The sequence below is a fragment of the Lissotriton helveticus genome, chromosome 4_1 (genome assembly GCF_964261635.1).
Source record: "Lissotriton helveticus chromosome 4_1, aLisHel1.1, whole genome shotgun sequence".
Lineage (NCBI taxonomy): Eukaryota > Metazoa > Chordata > Amphibia > Caudata > Salamandridae > Lissotriton > Lissotriton helveticus.
In genome coordinates, this window is record NC_136063.1 from 819,375,069 (window position 1) to 819,387,383 (window position 12,315).

Here is a 12,315-nt window from a genome sequence, read left to right on the forward strand (position 1 = left end):
GAACCTGTCCAGCCTCCACCTCCTTGCGTGGAGATTGAGCGGCAACAGTTGACAGCTTTCGTCTGTCCTACCGAAGTCTGTAATGTTATCTTGGCAGCCAGGAGTCCCTCCACCAAAACGATATACGCCTGTAGATGGAAAAAATGTGTGGCTTTGTGCACAGCAAAGGCTGTGGATCCCCTCTCTGCCCCTGTTCATTCTTTCTTTGGCCCAGGAGGGCTCCGCTCTGGGCACTCTTAAAGGCTATTGTTTGGCCTTTCTTCGCCTTCCTGATCAGCCTTCTCTTTTCAAGTCCCCTATTGTAAATAGATTTCTTAATGGCATTACTCATCTTTTTCCTCCTATTCCTTTCGACCGACGCGCAGGGGTACTTCTGAGAACATATTCTCTGGATCCAGTCTGACGTCTGGGGGTAATTCTAAGGTAAGGAATCTAAACCTAATATGTGTCTCTTAAAGATATATTGTTACAGAAAATAAGTAACTTGTTGATCTTGTCAGCCAGACATTCATCTATTAAATCGGTTTATGCAGGACACTGGGAGAAGTTTGTTGTTTGGGGTTCCTCCCATAATACCCTTGAGTGCAGTTGTCTTATGTTCTCTTTTTTTTTTACACGTTGTCAGCCCAGCAAGGACGTGCTGTTGCAGCAATGATTATCTGTCGGACCTTTTGGCTTTCCTATGCTTGCCAGATCTGCTATCCGTTTAGAAATCACCTGTTGTGATATGTTTCTTGAAAGTAGTGATCCATATATCCACTCCAGTTCCTTTTGTGATGCTGCAGTGGAACTTTAATCTGGTCATTACCTACCTGGTGTGCATTGGTTCCGAGGGAGTGCACATCTGTCCCCTACATCTCCTGACAATGAAGACCGCGCTTCTCTTCACCATAACATCAGCTAGGTGAGTGAGCGAACTTTTGGCCTTGTCCATACAACAACAGTACACTTATTTTGACCTGGATAAACTGGTCCTCATGATGAAAGTAGCTTTCCTGCAAAAGGTTGCCACGCCATTTTATATAGAATAATCCATCACCTTTCCGGCTCCTTATGCTCTATCTCACCCCTCCAAGGAGAGAAATGGCTCCATCGTTTTGACCCTGATTGCTCAGTTATTGATTTAAAATGTTGATTTGGGGCACTGTACGGACATATTAAGCTGCACGTCATTTTGGTTCAACTCGCTTTAAGAGCATGAGGCTTTGCAACGCTCACTGATTATCTGTTTTCATCACGTTTTTCGGTTCACGGTAGACTATTATCACAACGGGCTATGCGATGGCTTTCACTACTTGTTTTTTCTCACCCTGTGATAAAACATTATCGACAGTTTGCAGTAACAACAGCTTGCAACTTCACTGAGCACTTTCTGCGTTATCGTTATTCACTGGGGTACACAACTTTTTTGGTTATTTAAGTTTTGTTGCACGATCATATATTTTTTTCACACCCTCCGTGACGCATGTAATTGAGCATGATTTATTTATTTATTTTTACATCAGACTGAATCGTTTTCTTTTGGATTGTTTTCATAGAGTATTCCCCTGAAGAAGGGCTTGGCCCGAAATGCATTGGGATGCGTGACTATGCGTTTGGAATAGACTTATCTTTGGAATGATATTTACTTAAGAACTAGGCCTCCTGGTCTTCATTGTTGTGCGCAGAGGTGCTCTCTCAACTGAGAGAGCTTCGTATGAGTACCTTGGTTTATTTTTTGCCAATTGTTAGTAGTTCTATGGTACATTGTGAAGTGATGTTTAAGTTACAAAATGTTATGGGATCCTTCTGTTATGCAGAGATATTGTTCATGCATTTAGTAAATATTCTCTACATGGGGAATGAGAATTATAAATACATTTTGCTTTTGTTTTTTAGACTTCCAGATAGATTGTCAGTATCGTGGCCAGAAGGAGATGAGTTGCTGCCGGATGAGTTAAAGCATGCCGGCACTGCAATTGGTGAGCAGAATGTTTCATTTCAGTGATTTTAATTAATTTGTTAAATCCATAATATTTTAATTTATTTGGGTAATTGTGTTACTATTTACACACACACAAAATGTCTGTCACAAGGATTGTTCAATATGCTGTGCTCAACTCACAAGTTCTTGTTTCATTTTTATTTTAGTATGATTTGGGTAGAGTATGCTTGTTTGGTAGCTCATCAGTCACTGTAATTCGAAGGCTAAAATGTAGTGCATTGTTCCTGCTCGCCAGGGTTATCTAGCTTGTCATGCTGAGTTGATCTTCATATTTCTTGTTGTGAAAGGAGTAGTCCTACTGACTGGTTTATCCCTCTTAATTACTTGTGTTGTTTGCCTTGCAGTTTAAATAATTCGTTTTTTGTAAGGATAGAAACTCTTCTAGCTAATCCCCACAGACACAGCCTTTAGTGCTGAGGCCTTGGTGGTCTTGTAAAGTTAATCATCTGCAGCGTTTTGCCAGCAAAGCCAGTGACAAGATCCTCAGTGTCCCCATTGGAGATTGGCTCTGTATTATATCACAAAGGAACAATGGATAATTGAATCTCCTTTTGTAGCCCCACTACCTACTCTTCTTACTGATATGCGGCGTAAAGTAAACTTGGTATTTGAGGCTAGAAAGCCTAACACTGGTACTCAAGGACTACAACAGACTTACTTTGCTTGGCAGTAAACCTATTTTGACTGTGCTCTTCCTCAGCAGTAGAGAAAGAGCATAGACGTGTTTTGTACTGCTTGTTTGAGAATGATAGTCAGGGAGCCTTTGACACGGCGGTCATGCATCAGTTTTGTAAATTAGTCGCCTGTGAAGGTGCTCTCTATTTGATTCTCGGACAGTAGAATGTTTGGATCCTCCTTGTTTGGCTGTCTCTATAATTCACCTGAGCTTTGTACTTTGTCCACGGTTGCACATTCAATTTGCTCTTAGATACCCACGGTGACAGTGCGCTTTACAAGCACCCCCTTAACATAACATAACATAGTTACGTAGAGTGTGTGCATAACAAGCACACTTTTTTACTACCTTCTGATCTTATTCTCAGTGCTTTGAGCCTATCTAGTAAGAGTGCTTTGGACCCATCTAGATCGGTGTAGTCCATCAAATGATGTCAGTTAAACCTGTTGCTGTGTTCATTAACATTTTCTGGTAACCTCCTGACTGTGGCTTTTTGTTCTTTTAGCATATTAGACTCTGGTTTAATAGAGGTCACTTACGAGAGTTTGAGGCTTTTTTTCTGTTTTCCCTCATTTTCTTCCACAGAGCTTTCCCAGTTGTACTTGGGACTCTGCTTCTTTAGCTTTGTGGACAATTTTGCTGGTTGTGGATTACCCCTGTTTTGTGGCTTAGTGCATGAGGCAAGAGCAGAACAGTGGAAAGGGTCCCTGGAAAGGGTTCAGCTGATTCATGTTCCCAATCTTTATAGTTTCAGGCCAAACTTGTTAACGGATGCCAAATCTGCATTTCAAGATTTGCCTTATAAATTGATGAATCAATGTAGTCACAATTGTAGCATATGGCCAGAAGTCCATTTTTCCATCCAACTTGGCCCCCTGAACATATGACAGTATGCAGATGAGCAATCTGATTGCTCTGGGGTTAACCAGCCAGACATGGCAATCTCTAAGAAGCATTATGTCTGTATACCAACCTTGAGCACTATGAGCTCCCAGGCCCATTACCCCAAACGCTTCCCCATGCTTCCAGTCTGTAGATGATCAGCCCAGCCCACGATCAACTCGCAATACCTGCGTCAGCTGCTCCGCACCCACAGTTATAACACTGGGCAGTGCAAGAACAGGCCAGCATCTCTTGATCTCCACTGACCACAGCAATGCCCGAAACATAGCTACCAATTAGAATGCTTGTAACCAGTGGCGTAGCGAGGGGGGCTTCAAATCGTCAGTTTACTGTCACCCGCCCCAAGCTACCAATTAGAATGCTTGTAACCAGTGGCGTACCGAGGGTGGCTGCAAATCGTCAGTTTACTGTCACCCGCCCTAAATCCCCCCAGGAAATAGTCGTCTGTCTAAAGGTGTCTTGAATAATTTGTCCTTTTTTTCTGTTGCAGGTCATTAACTTTGAATGTATTTTGCCTATATAATCTCTCTGGTTGCAGATTGCATTCAGCACACATATATAGTGTCACTAACCCTCATTCTTTACAGATTCCAAGAAGTCCACTACTAGAGGATTATTGATGTCCCACATGTTGTAGGAGGGCAATCTAGATCGCGAAAAACTCATTTCCTGCCTTGCATAGCTAGTTGCAATTATTCTGACTGTGCCTCAGTGTATAGGAAATTGAGACCCTATTCTGTGACCCAGTGCATTTAACTTTGTTGTTGTAAAACTATTCTCCTTCCTTGGATCTCTCCATTACCAATTCAGACGGTATATCGCCTGAGGGTAATGTAAGCTTTATGCTTTGTTACCTCCTATTAACTATATTGCAGTGTCTTCCTTTTTCTGCTTGTCCTTTGAGGAATTTTGCCTTACTTCTTACAGAATTTCTGCATTGGTTCAAGTGGTGACAATTTCTTAACTTCACAAGTGCAGCAGGACTTTAGAGGGCCCACAATTTCAGTCCAGTTTCTGTCTGAACCCTTTTGACCATAGTTCTACAGCAAGAAAATCTCTGTGCTGGCTGTCTACATAGGAAAGGGCGGACTTCAAGGTGCCCTATACACGAATCGAAGTCATGCTCAAACTGAACAAAATTGAACTGAAAACCTATCCACTTCTGCAAAGCTAAACTCGTTGGCGCCGAATTCTCCAAGAAGTTGAAGAAGAGGTTTATGTTGAGAGTGCGGGTGTTTTTATCGTTTCAGAGACTGCTCACACGACCTTTCGAAGTCGCACGGTTCAAGTAAATTTCGATGCTCGCATAAAAAGCACAAAAATTCCAAGCAGGGCTTGCCAGAGTCCTGCCAACCGCACCATTCAGAGTTGTGTGGTTAAAAGTATCTATCAGAAGCCCAAGTTGCTTACTTTGATGGCGCCTTTTCGGTGACACTCTACGTAACCACAGATTCATCACTGACCCACCCTCTTTCATGTTCTGTGGAATATGATCACATAGTCCTTTAATTAGATGCCAAGTCTTAAAGATCAAAAAGAACAAATGATGGATGGAATGCTAAAATGCAAACATTTACCCCCAGTCACAAGGATCTGGGTTTAATCCATTGTTCTTTTGCTCACCACGCCATCCTAGTTTGGACCCAGGCATATGCAAATCAGTCTTGACCCTGCTCCCCATGGGAACAGTCCAGCCCAAACTGCCAAGCCAGGTCCTCCCTGGACAGGAAACCAGCATCATGGGACCAGTTTGGGTTATCACTACTCATTGGCTATGCTAGCTTGAATCCAGTGGTGCAGTGAGCACAGTACCCATGTCTGGGTTTACCCTTCCTACTTAGGGCGACAAAAGCAAAAAGAACAAATGATGGATGGATTGCTAAAATGCAAACATTCACTCCCAGTCATAAGGATCTGTGTTTAATCTATTCTTTTGTTCACCACACCACCCCAGTTTGGACCCAGGTCATATGCAAATCAGCCTTGACCCTGTGCCCCATGGGAACAGTCCAGCCTGAACTTCCTAACCAGGTCCTGCCTGGCCAGTAACAAGCATCCTGGATCCGGTTTTGGGGTATCACCCTTCATCTGCCAGGATAGCTTGAATCCAGTGGCACAGTGAACAAGGAACCCATGTGTTGGCAAACCCTTTCCACTTAGGGCGACAAAAGCAAAAAGAACAAATGATGGACGCAATGCTGACATGCATTAAAGGTCGGCAGACTGCACTATCTGACTACGTGTCAGGCAACGCGGACAGAGCTTACAAAGAAACTAATGTCAGTGATCAGAGGTGGACAGAGCTGAAATAGAGCAGCACATCTTTTAAGGGAATTGCTATAAACTTTTGGGATTCAGTATGGTGCCTATGAAAATTCACAGAGGGAGGAATCTGCAGCTAGATCGAACATCTACCAGAAAATATGTTACCGAAGGTAATCAAATTGTTCATTAAAGATGAGTTCTAATGTCATAGTGCTTTCTGTTGGATAAAGCAGTCAATGAAAGACAGGGCAAAGAGCATTATTAAAGCTGCATTTTAAACTGTGAACACAAACCTGACTTTTCCTTCTTCTGCTGTCTTTTTGTAGAGGTAACGCGATCAGCAGGAGATATTTGCAGCAATCCGTTTGTTTTCATCCTTCAGATAATTATATGAAAGATATCTCTGTATGTTTCTACACATTCTGAGCTACAGCGTTTAATTTTAATCTCATATGTATTAAATTAATTAGAATATCTTTTTGCAAAAAATATCTAACTGCTTTTTGATGTCTTTAATTTTGCACTACATATTATACATTTGTTCTTCTTGTCTGCAAATACCATATGTCTTTCATGTAGAAGATCAAGAAACCACTGATTTAATCTTCTTGTCAGAAGGGTGATGATGTGACCAAGTATTATAAGGGATCAAGTACCCCCTGATGAACATTATAAGGACATTACAAGTCATCTTGGAGTGCTTGGACCTTATAAAGGAACCTCGCTTTTGGCCTTATTCCTATAAATTGTCAGGGAACTCCTCAGTCACTTGCAACATCATTATAAGGTGGGTCAGGGGCAGTGCATCCCATATATAGTCTACACTGGTACCGCAGCGTCATGAAGCATAAGCAGGACAATAGAAGGGAAGGATAAATTAGTACTGTATATTCACAATAGGAAGGTACCACAATACACATTTAAGCTGGGAATAGGGAAGGAAAGACAGAAAATCCCTTTGTTTCTAAACAGTACACCACTATATCACATCTTCATCTTGTCTTATATTCATTAACTATCAGTTATTTTTATATTAAATTATCTTTTAATTTTATATTTGTCTTAAACATACACTAAATCCACCCCTGAACATTTTAGAAAGCTTCACTGTTAATACATTTCTCAAGGGGCCTTAAGTAGAGCTTCAATACCCACTTTATCATGAATTCCTACGTAAATGTCAGATTACCGTTTGTCATATTACTTAGGCAGGAACTATTGTTTGCAAAACATTCTAAATTGTGTGCTTGAAGGGCGGGGCCAAGATGGCGGCGAGGTAGGATGAGTTCTCTGGAGCTCCTGCCCGCCGAAACTAGCGTCCGATAGCCTCTTAGAGGGCCAGGAAAGGCTGATTTCAGCGACGGAGGGCTTCCTCACTCCCATCTCTGCCCTCTAGTGAGCGGCGGCAGACACTAGCAATCAGCGCCCCAAGCAGGTGGCGATGAGAGTGGCCTAGCCTATGCCGATCGCAACGCGGCGGATGCCTTGATACAGGGACGGCCCGTACCGGGGACCGCCGAGGCCAACTTTCCCTGTAGCGGCCTCTGCCGGGCGACCTGGAAGACACGCGTGTCGCCCAATGCCTCATCGGAGAGTCTGCACCTCTGGCTCCTGAACTTCTGGAGGCCAACGATCCGGAGAGCAGTGGGCCCCTTCGGTCGTGTGGCGCCCGGAGCCTGACGGACACCCCTGGGGCCTTACATCTAGTCCGCCGCGGTGATTGAGGTGAGATCCCCCCTCTCCCGCATCGGCCGCGGCAGCTTCGACCCGGCGACTTCGCTGACACCCACAGCGGATGCCACAGCCGGCCCATTGGGCCCACATCGGGGGGAGGCCTGCGACGCTGCCCGGAAGACCTGGGGTGAGGACTGTCCCCTGCGGCCTAGCTTGGCCCAGCAGCCCTATTGACAGATCATCTAGGGCCGAAGAGACATTCGCTCTACTCGTGCTGAGACCGGCATATCCACCATACACGCAAGTCAAGTAAGCAAAGGCCGAGGGGAGACACAGCAGCACCGGCGTGCTGCGGTTTGCACACGCTACCGCCGCCCCAGCGCCGCACATAGCGCACCACACAACTGGATCCCTAGCCTTGATTTTGGGGGCAGCGGCCTGCCAACTGACTGGCTCGGCCTGATGGGGGCGGAGTCACCCTGCACAGAGCTGTGCAGCAAGGAGCAGAGGCCTGGAGACCGCCAGCAGCTGCTAACGCCTGCCGAGAAGCCCGGGGGTGCCCCCTACCTTCAGAACACCTGGGAGGAACCTCCGCGGAACCCTGATACCCTATACAGCAAGTGTTTGCCTCCATGGGGAGACAAGAGACGCCTGCATACTACAGGACCACCAGGGCCAACCTCTGAGACGGCGGGCAGGCCCGAAACCCGGGAGAGCAGTGACCCAGCCCCATCTACGGCGAGCACGCCGCCTCTTCTCTACGGTGGCCTAACTGAGCAGACCTGCAACCGTGAGTGGGCCTTTTGCCCCGCGCACTGAATCGGCTCCACACGGGGCCAACTGCCAGCCTAATAGAGAGGAGTGCAAGGGAGGGGACGTCACCGGCCCGAGCGCGCGGAGCGGCATTGTTGCAGTCCTCTGGGTGTGCCGGGTGAGGCCTTCCCCTATTGCCTCAGCAACTACTGGTTCATCATACTCGCTTCTTCCGGCGCTAGCGAAGATCACGGAAAAACACGTCCACGGCGTCCTGTCGAGCTTTTTGGAAGCTAACAATCTGCTCCATATATCCCAATCCGGTTTCCGTCCTAATTTTAGTACGGAAACGGCTTTGTTGGAGGTTACTGAGATTATCAGGGAGACCCTGGATGTCGGCGGCAGGGCCATGTTGGTCTTGTTAGACCTATCGGCGGCTTTCGACACCGTCCCCCATAAGGCGCTTTTAGCTAGGCTGTATGACATCGGCCTTAGGGGGACGGTGCTCAGGTGGTTTACTTCCTTCCTTGAAGGCCGCCGCCAGACGGTCTGGGTTTCCCAGAGTTCTGCCGAGATGCCGCCACTGGGAGTCGGGGTTCCACAGGGTTCTGTGTTGAGCCACACGTTGTTTAACATCTTCATGTCCCCTTTGGCGGCCTTGGTGGAGGCATATGGGGCCCAGGTCGTCTCTTATGCCGACGACACGCAACTCCTCTTCACCTGCGGGAAAGACCAAGAGTTTAATGGAGAGAGAATTCGGGACTGTCTTGCATTGGTCTTCGACTGGTTCCAGCGGAACAGACTGAGGGCCAATTCAAGCAAGTCTGAGGTTCTATTCTTTGGTTGCGTCGCCGATCCGGAGTGGCAGCAATGGTGGCCGTCCGACATGAGCCCTCCGGCACAGTCCTCCTTGGTGGCCAAAAATCTGGGTGTCAAACTAGACAACCAGCTGTCGCTGAGAACTCATATTCTTGGTCTGGCTGGCACCTGCTACGGAATCTTGAAAATGCTCCGTAAATTCCTGCCTCTGCTGTCTGAGGAGCACAGGAGGATTACTGTGCAGGCTCTTGTCGGCTCAAGGTTAGACTATGCTAATGCCCTCTTTCTTGGCCTCCCTGACTACCTGGTTCAGCGCCTACAGGTGGTGCAGAACTCTGCCGCCCGGGCTATTTTTGGCCTACGCAGACGAGCTTGAGCATCCGGGCTGCTTCAGGCGGTACACTGGCTGCCTATCAGGAAGCGGATCCAGTTTAAATCCCTGACTTTGATGCATAAAGCCCTGTTTGGATCAGGGGCTGGATATCTGCGGCGGAGACTGGCTTTCTATCGACCAGTCCGCTCTTTGCGTTCGGAATCCCTCTTTAAAGCGGTGGTCCCGCGGGTGAGGAAGGCCCGCGTGGGAGGGCGTTCTTTCAGCTGCAGAGCTCCCCAGCTGTGGAATTTGCTTCCTCTTTCGCTTCGCAGCACTGCTAATTTGCTCCAGTTCAGGAAGAGCCTGAAGACCTGGCTTTTTAATCTCTAGTCTGTTTGTACTGTTTATTGCTTTTATTGTTTTTCTCTGTTGTTTTTTCTCATCTTCGCTGTGTTGTGTTATTTTTACTCTGAGTTGCAGGTGGAAAGCGCCGGGACACTCATCTCGAGTAGCCGTGCGCTATATAAAAGTCATATAACATAACATAACATACTTCCTGGCTGCGAGGGGCACCCGCACCTGGCTGGCCCACACCTTGGCTATCCTACAGTGCCCACGCGGGCGTCGGCACCCCCCCCCGCGCTGTGTCGATGACCTTTGCCTGGGCACGCTTGGGGCCTCCCCCAGGCCCGTGTAAGACGGAGGAGCGCGACCCGGTCCGGCGCTGCTAGAGGTGACACTCGGCCGTCCTTCTACAAGTGGGCACGAAACCGACGGATATACACCAGGGCTGACCACACACTAGGGTCCACACGACTATGTCCTCGTCCAGGACGAGAAAACAGAAGCCCCTGAAGGATATATTTGGATGTGCACACTCAATCCCCAACTTAGCAACCGCGTCACCCAAAATGGCGAACCTGCAGCAGTTTCCTGGCACTGGGGATGAGCCTATTATCAAAGCATTCTTGGAATCGCTTTTCAATACTCTCAGAACTGATTTACAAACTGTGAAGGCAGACCTAACGGCTGAGATAAAAGAGGTCCGCAGAGATGTCGACGAAGTGGGAGAACGTGTCGCAACACTGGAAGACGAGTGACACCACAGCGACCGAAGTGACCATGCTCCAACATTGATAATCTGCTTACAAGATCAACACATGGATGCTCAAATACACCTGGAGGACTTAGAAAACAGGGCGCGCAGGCATAACATCCGGATCCGGGGCGTGAGGGCATCAGATGACCCCAAAGACCTCTTTGCATTCACGGTGGGCCTGTTCCGTCACATATTAGCAGCTCCTGATAGCGCAGAGATAATCCTTGACAGGGCGCACAGAGTGGGTCCAACTCGCGCGCCCAACGCCCCTCCAGTGGACATCCTTGTATGTGTACAAGATTTCATGACCAAGGAAGCCATCCTCTCGAAAGGGAGATCTCTCCATCCTATCTCCTACCAAGGGTACTCCCAGGTGCTCTACCAAGACTTATCCTTGATCACTTTGCAGCCCCGCCGGCAATTTTGTCCAGTGACAGAACACCTCAGGCAACAAGGCATCCCGTACTCCTGGGGTCACCCATTTTGCCTCATCTTTAGCTTTAACGGTAAGCTCCATCAGCTACGATCGCTCATTGACTCTTGCCGACTGGTGGGCCTGGCAGTGCCAAGCGAGGAAGACAATCACTAAAGTACCAGTTCAGGGCCCGAGACCACACCTTCGGGGTGGCAGCGCCTGGGTCGACGCCGACAGTTGGTGAGCGCACCTCCTTGAAAATGGCTCTCTGGTCCCTGGTGGGCGGCGGGGAGAGCCGGACCCCCTCTTGGTCACACTACGAGCCCCACCTTGACGACCTCCTGGTTGCTCCGGGATGGTGGACATTGTTCTTAGAACTTGACTTTCTTCTTTGTTTTTCTTTTTGCTTTTCTAGTTGAGATACTTATTTTGAGGGTGTTTTTTTTTTATCTGGGTTCTCTTGTCGACCTTCCCTTGTTGCCCCTCTGGGAACTCTTAGCTCACGATCCCATAGCCCACCCTATCGACTCCTGGTACTTGACGTAGCCAGCAGCGTACACTGCAAACTAGACCGACCATGGTCCCCTGATGCCACACGACTCCCTTAAGGTCCTCACGCTCAATGTGAGGGGTTTGAACAACCCAATCAAACGTAGGGCCGTCCTCCCCTACTTAGAGCACTCAAAAGCAGACATATGCCTTCTACAGGAGACTCACCTACTCTCCGAAGACCACCATAGATTGAAGTCCCGGGCCTTCCCAACACAGATGTTCTCTTCTAACACCTCCAAATCGGCCGGAGTGGCCATATTAGTCTCCCGCTCCTTTACCGGCAGGGTCATACAGAAGGAAACGGAGATTAAGGGCCGCCTACTCACATATCCGTTCTCATTAGGAGGGGTGACCTTCCTAGTTGGTTCTATATACGCACCTAATGATGGGCAGATCAAGTTCCTCCTCAATGCACTCAGTGAGGAAGCTGCAGCCTCAGATCGCCACCTGTTGCTGGGAGGTGATCTCAATATTTGTTTGACAATGACATGGACCGCTCCTGCCAGAGAACGAGCCAAGCGGGCGTACTCACATCAACAGGGCGGATCCATCTCCAGGACCTGGGGCTGCTCGACCTCTGGCGTCACTTCCACCCACGCACTTGCAGCTACATTTTTTACTCCAGGGCCCACAAAACATACGCGCGATTAGATTATTTTCTCAGGTCCTCCTCACTGCATTAGACGCCGAAATTTTGACAGCCTCCCTCTCAGACCATTCTCCAGTCCCGGCCACCTCCTGGCTGCCGCCATCAACGCGACCTCTCAGACATTTTCACCTACGAGACACGCTGCTACACCACCCATCTGTAACCGAACAGATTCAGAAAGCCATCAAAGATTTTGTCACCCTTAATGCTACC

General features: G+C 47.9%; 1 protein-coding gene across 1 annotated transcript in view; it reads left to right on the forward strand.

The window, feature by feature from the left end:
- SMCHD1 (structural maintenance of chromosomes flexible hinge domain containing 1) overlaps positions 1–12,315 on the forward strand; it is a 2,317,253-nt gene that overhangs the window by 511,663 nt on the left and 1,793,275 nt on the right. The window contains exon 16 of the mRNA XM_078687460.1: positions 1,879–1,961. Within this exon, the coding sequence (XP_078543586.1) occupies positions 1,879–1,961 (83 nt within the window). The remainder of the gene's footprint in view (positions 1–1,878; positions 1,962–12,315) is intronic.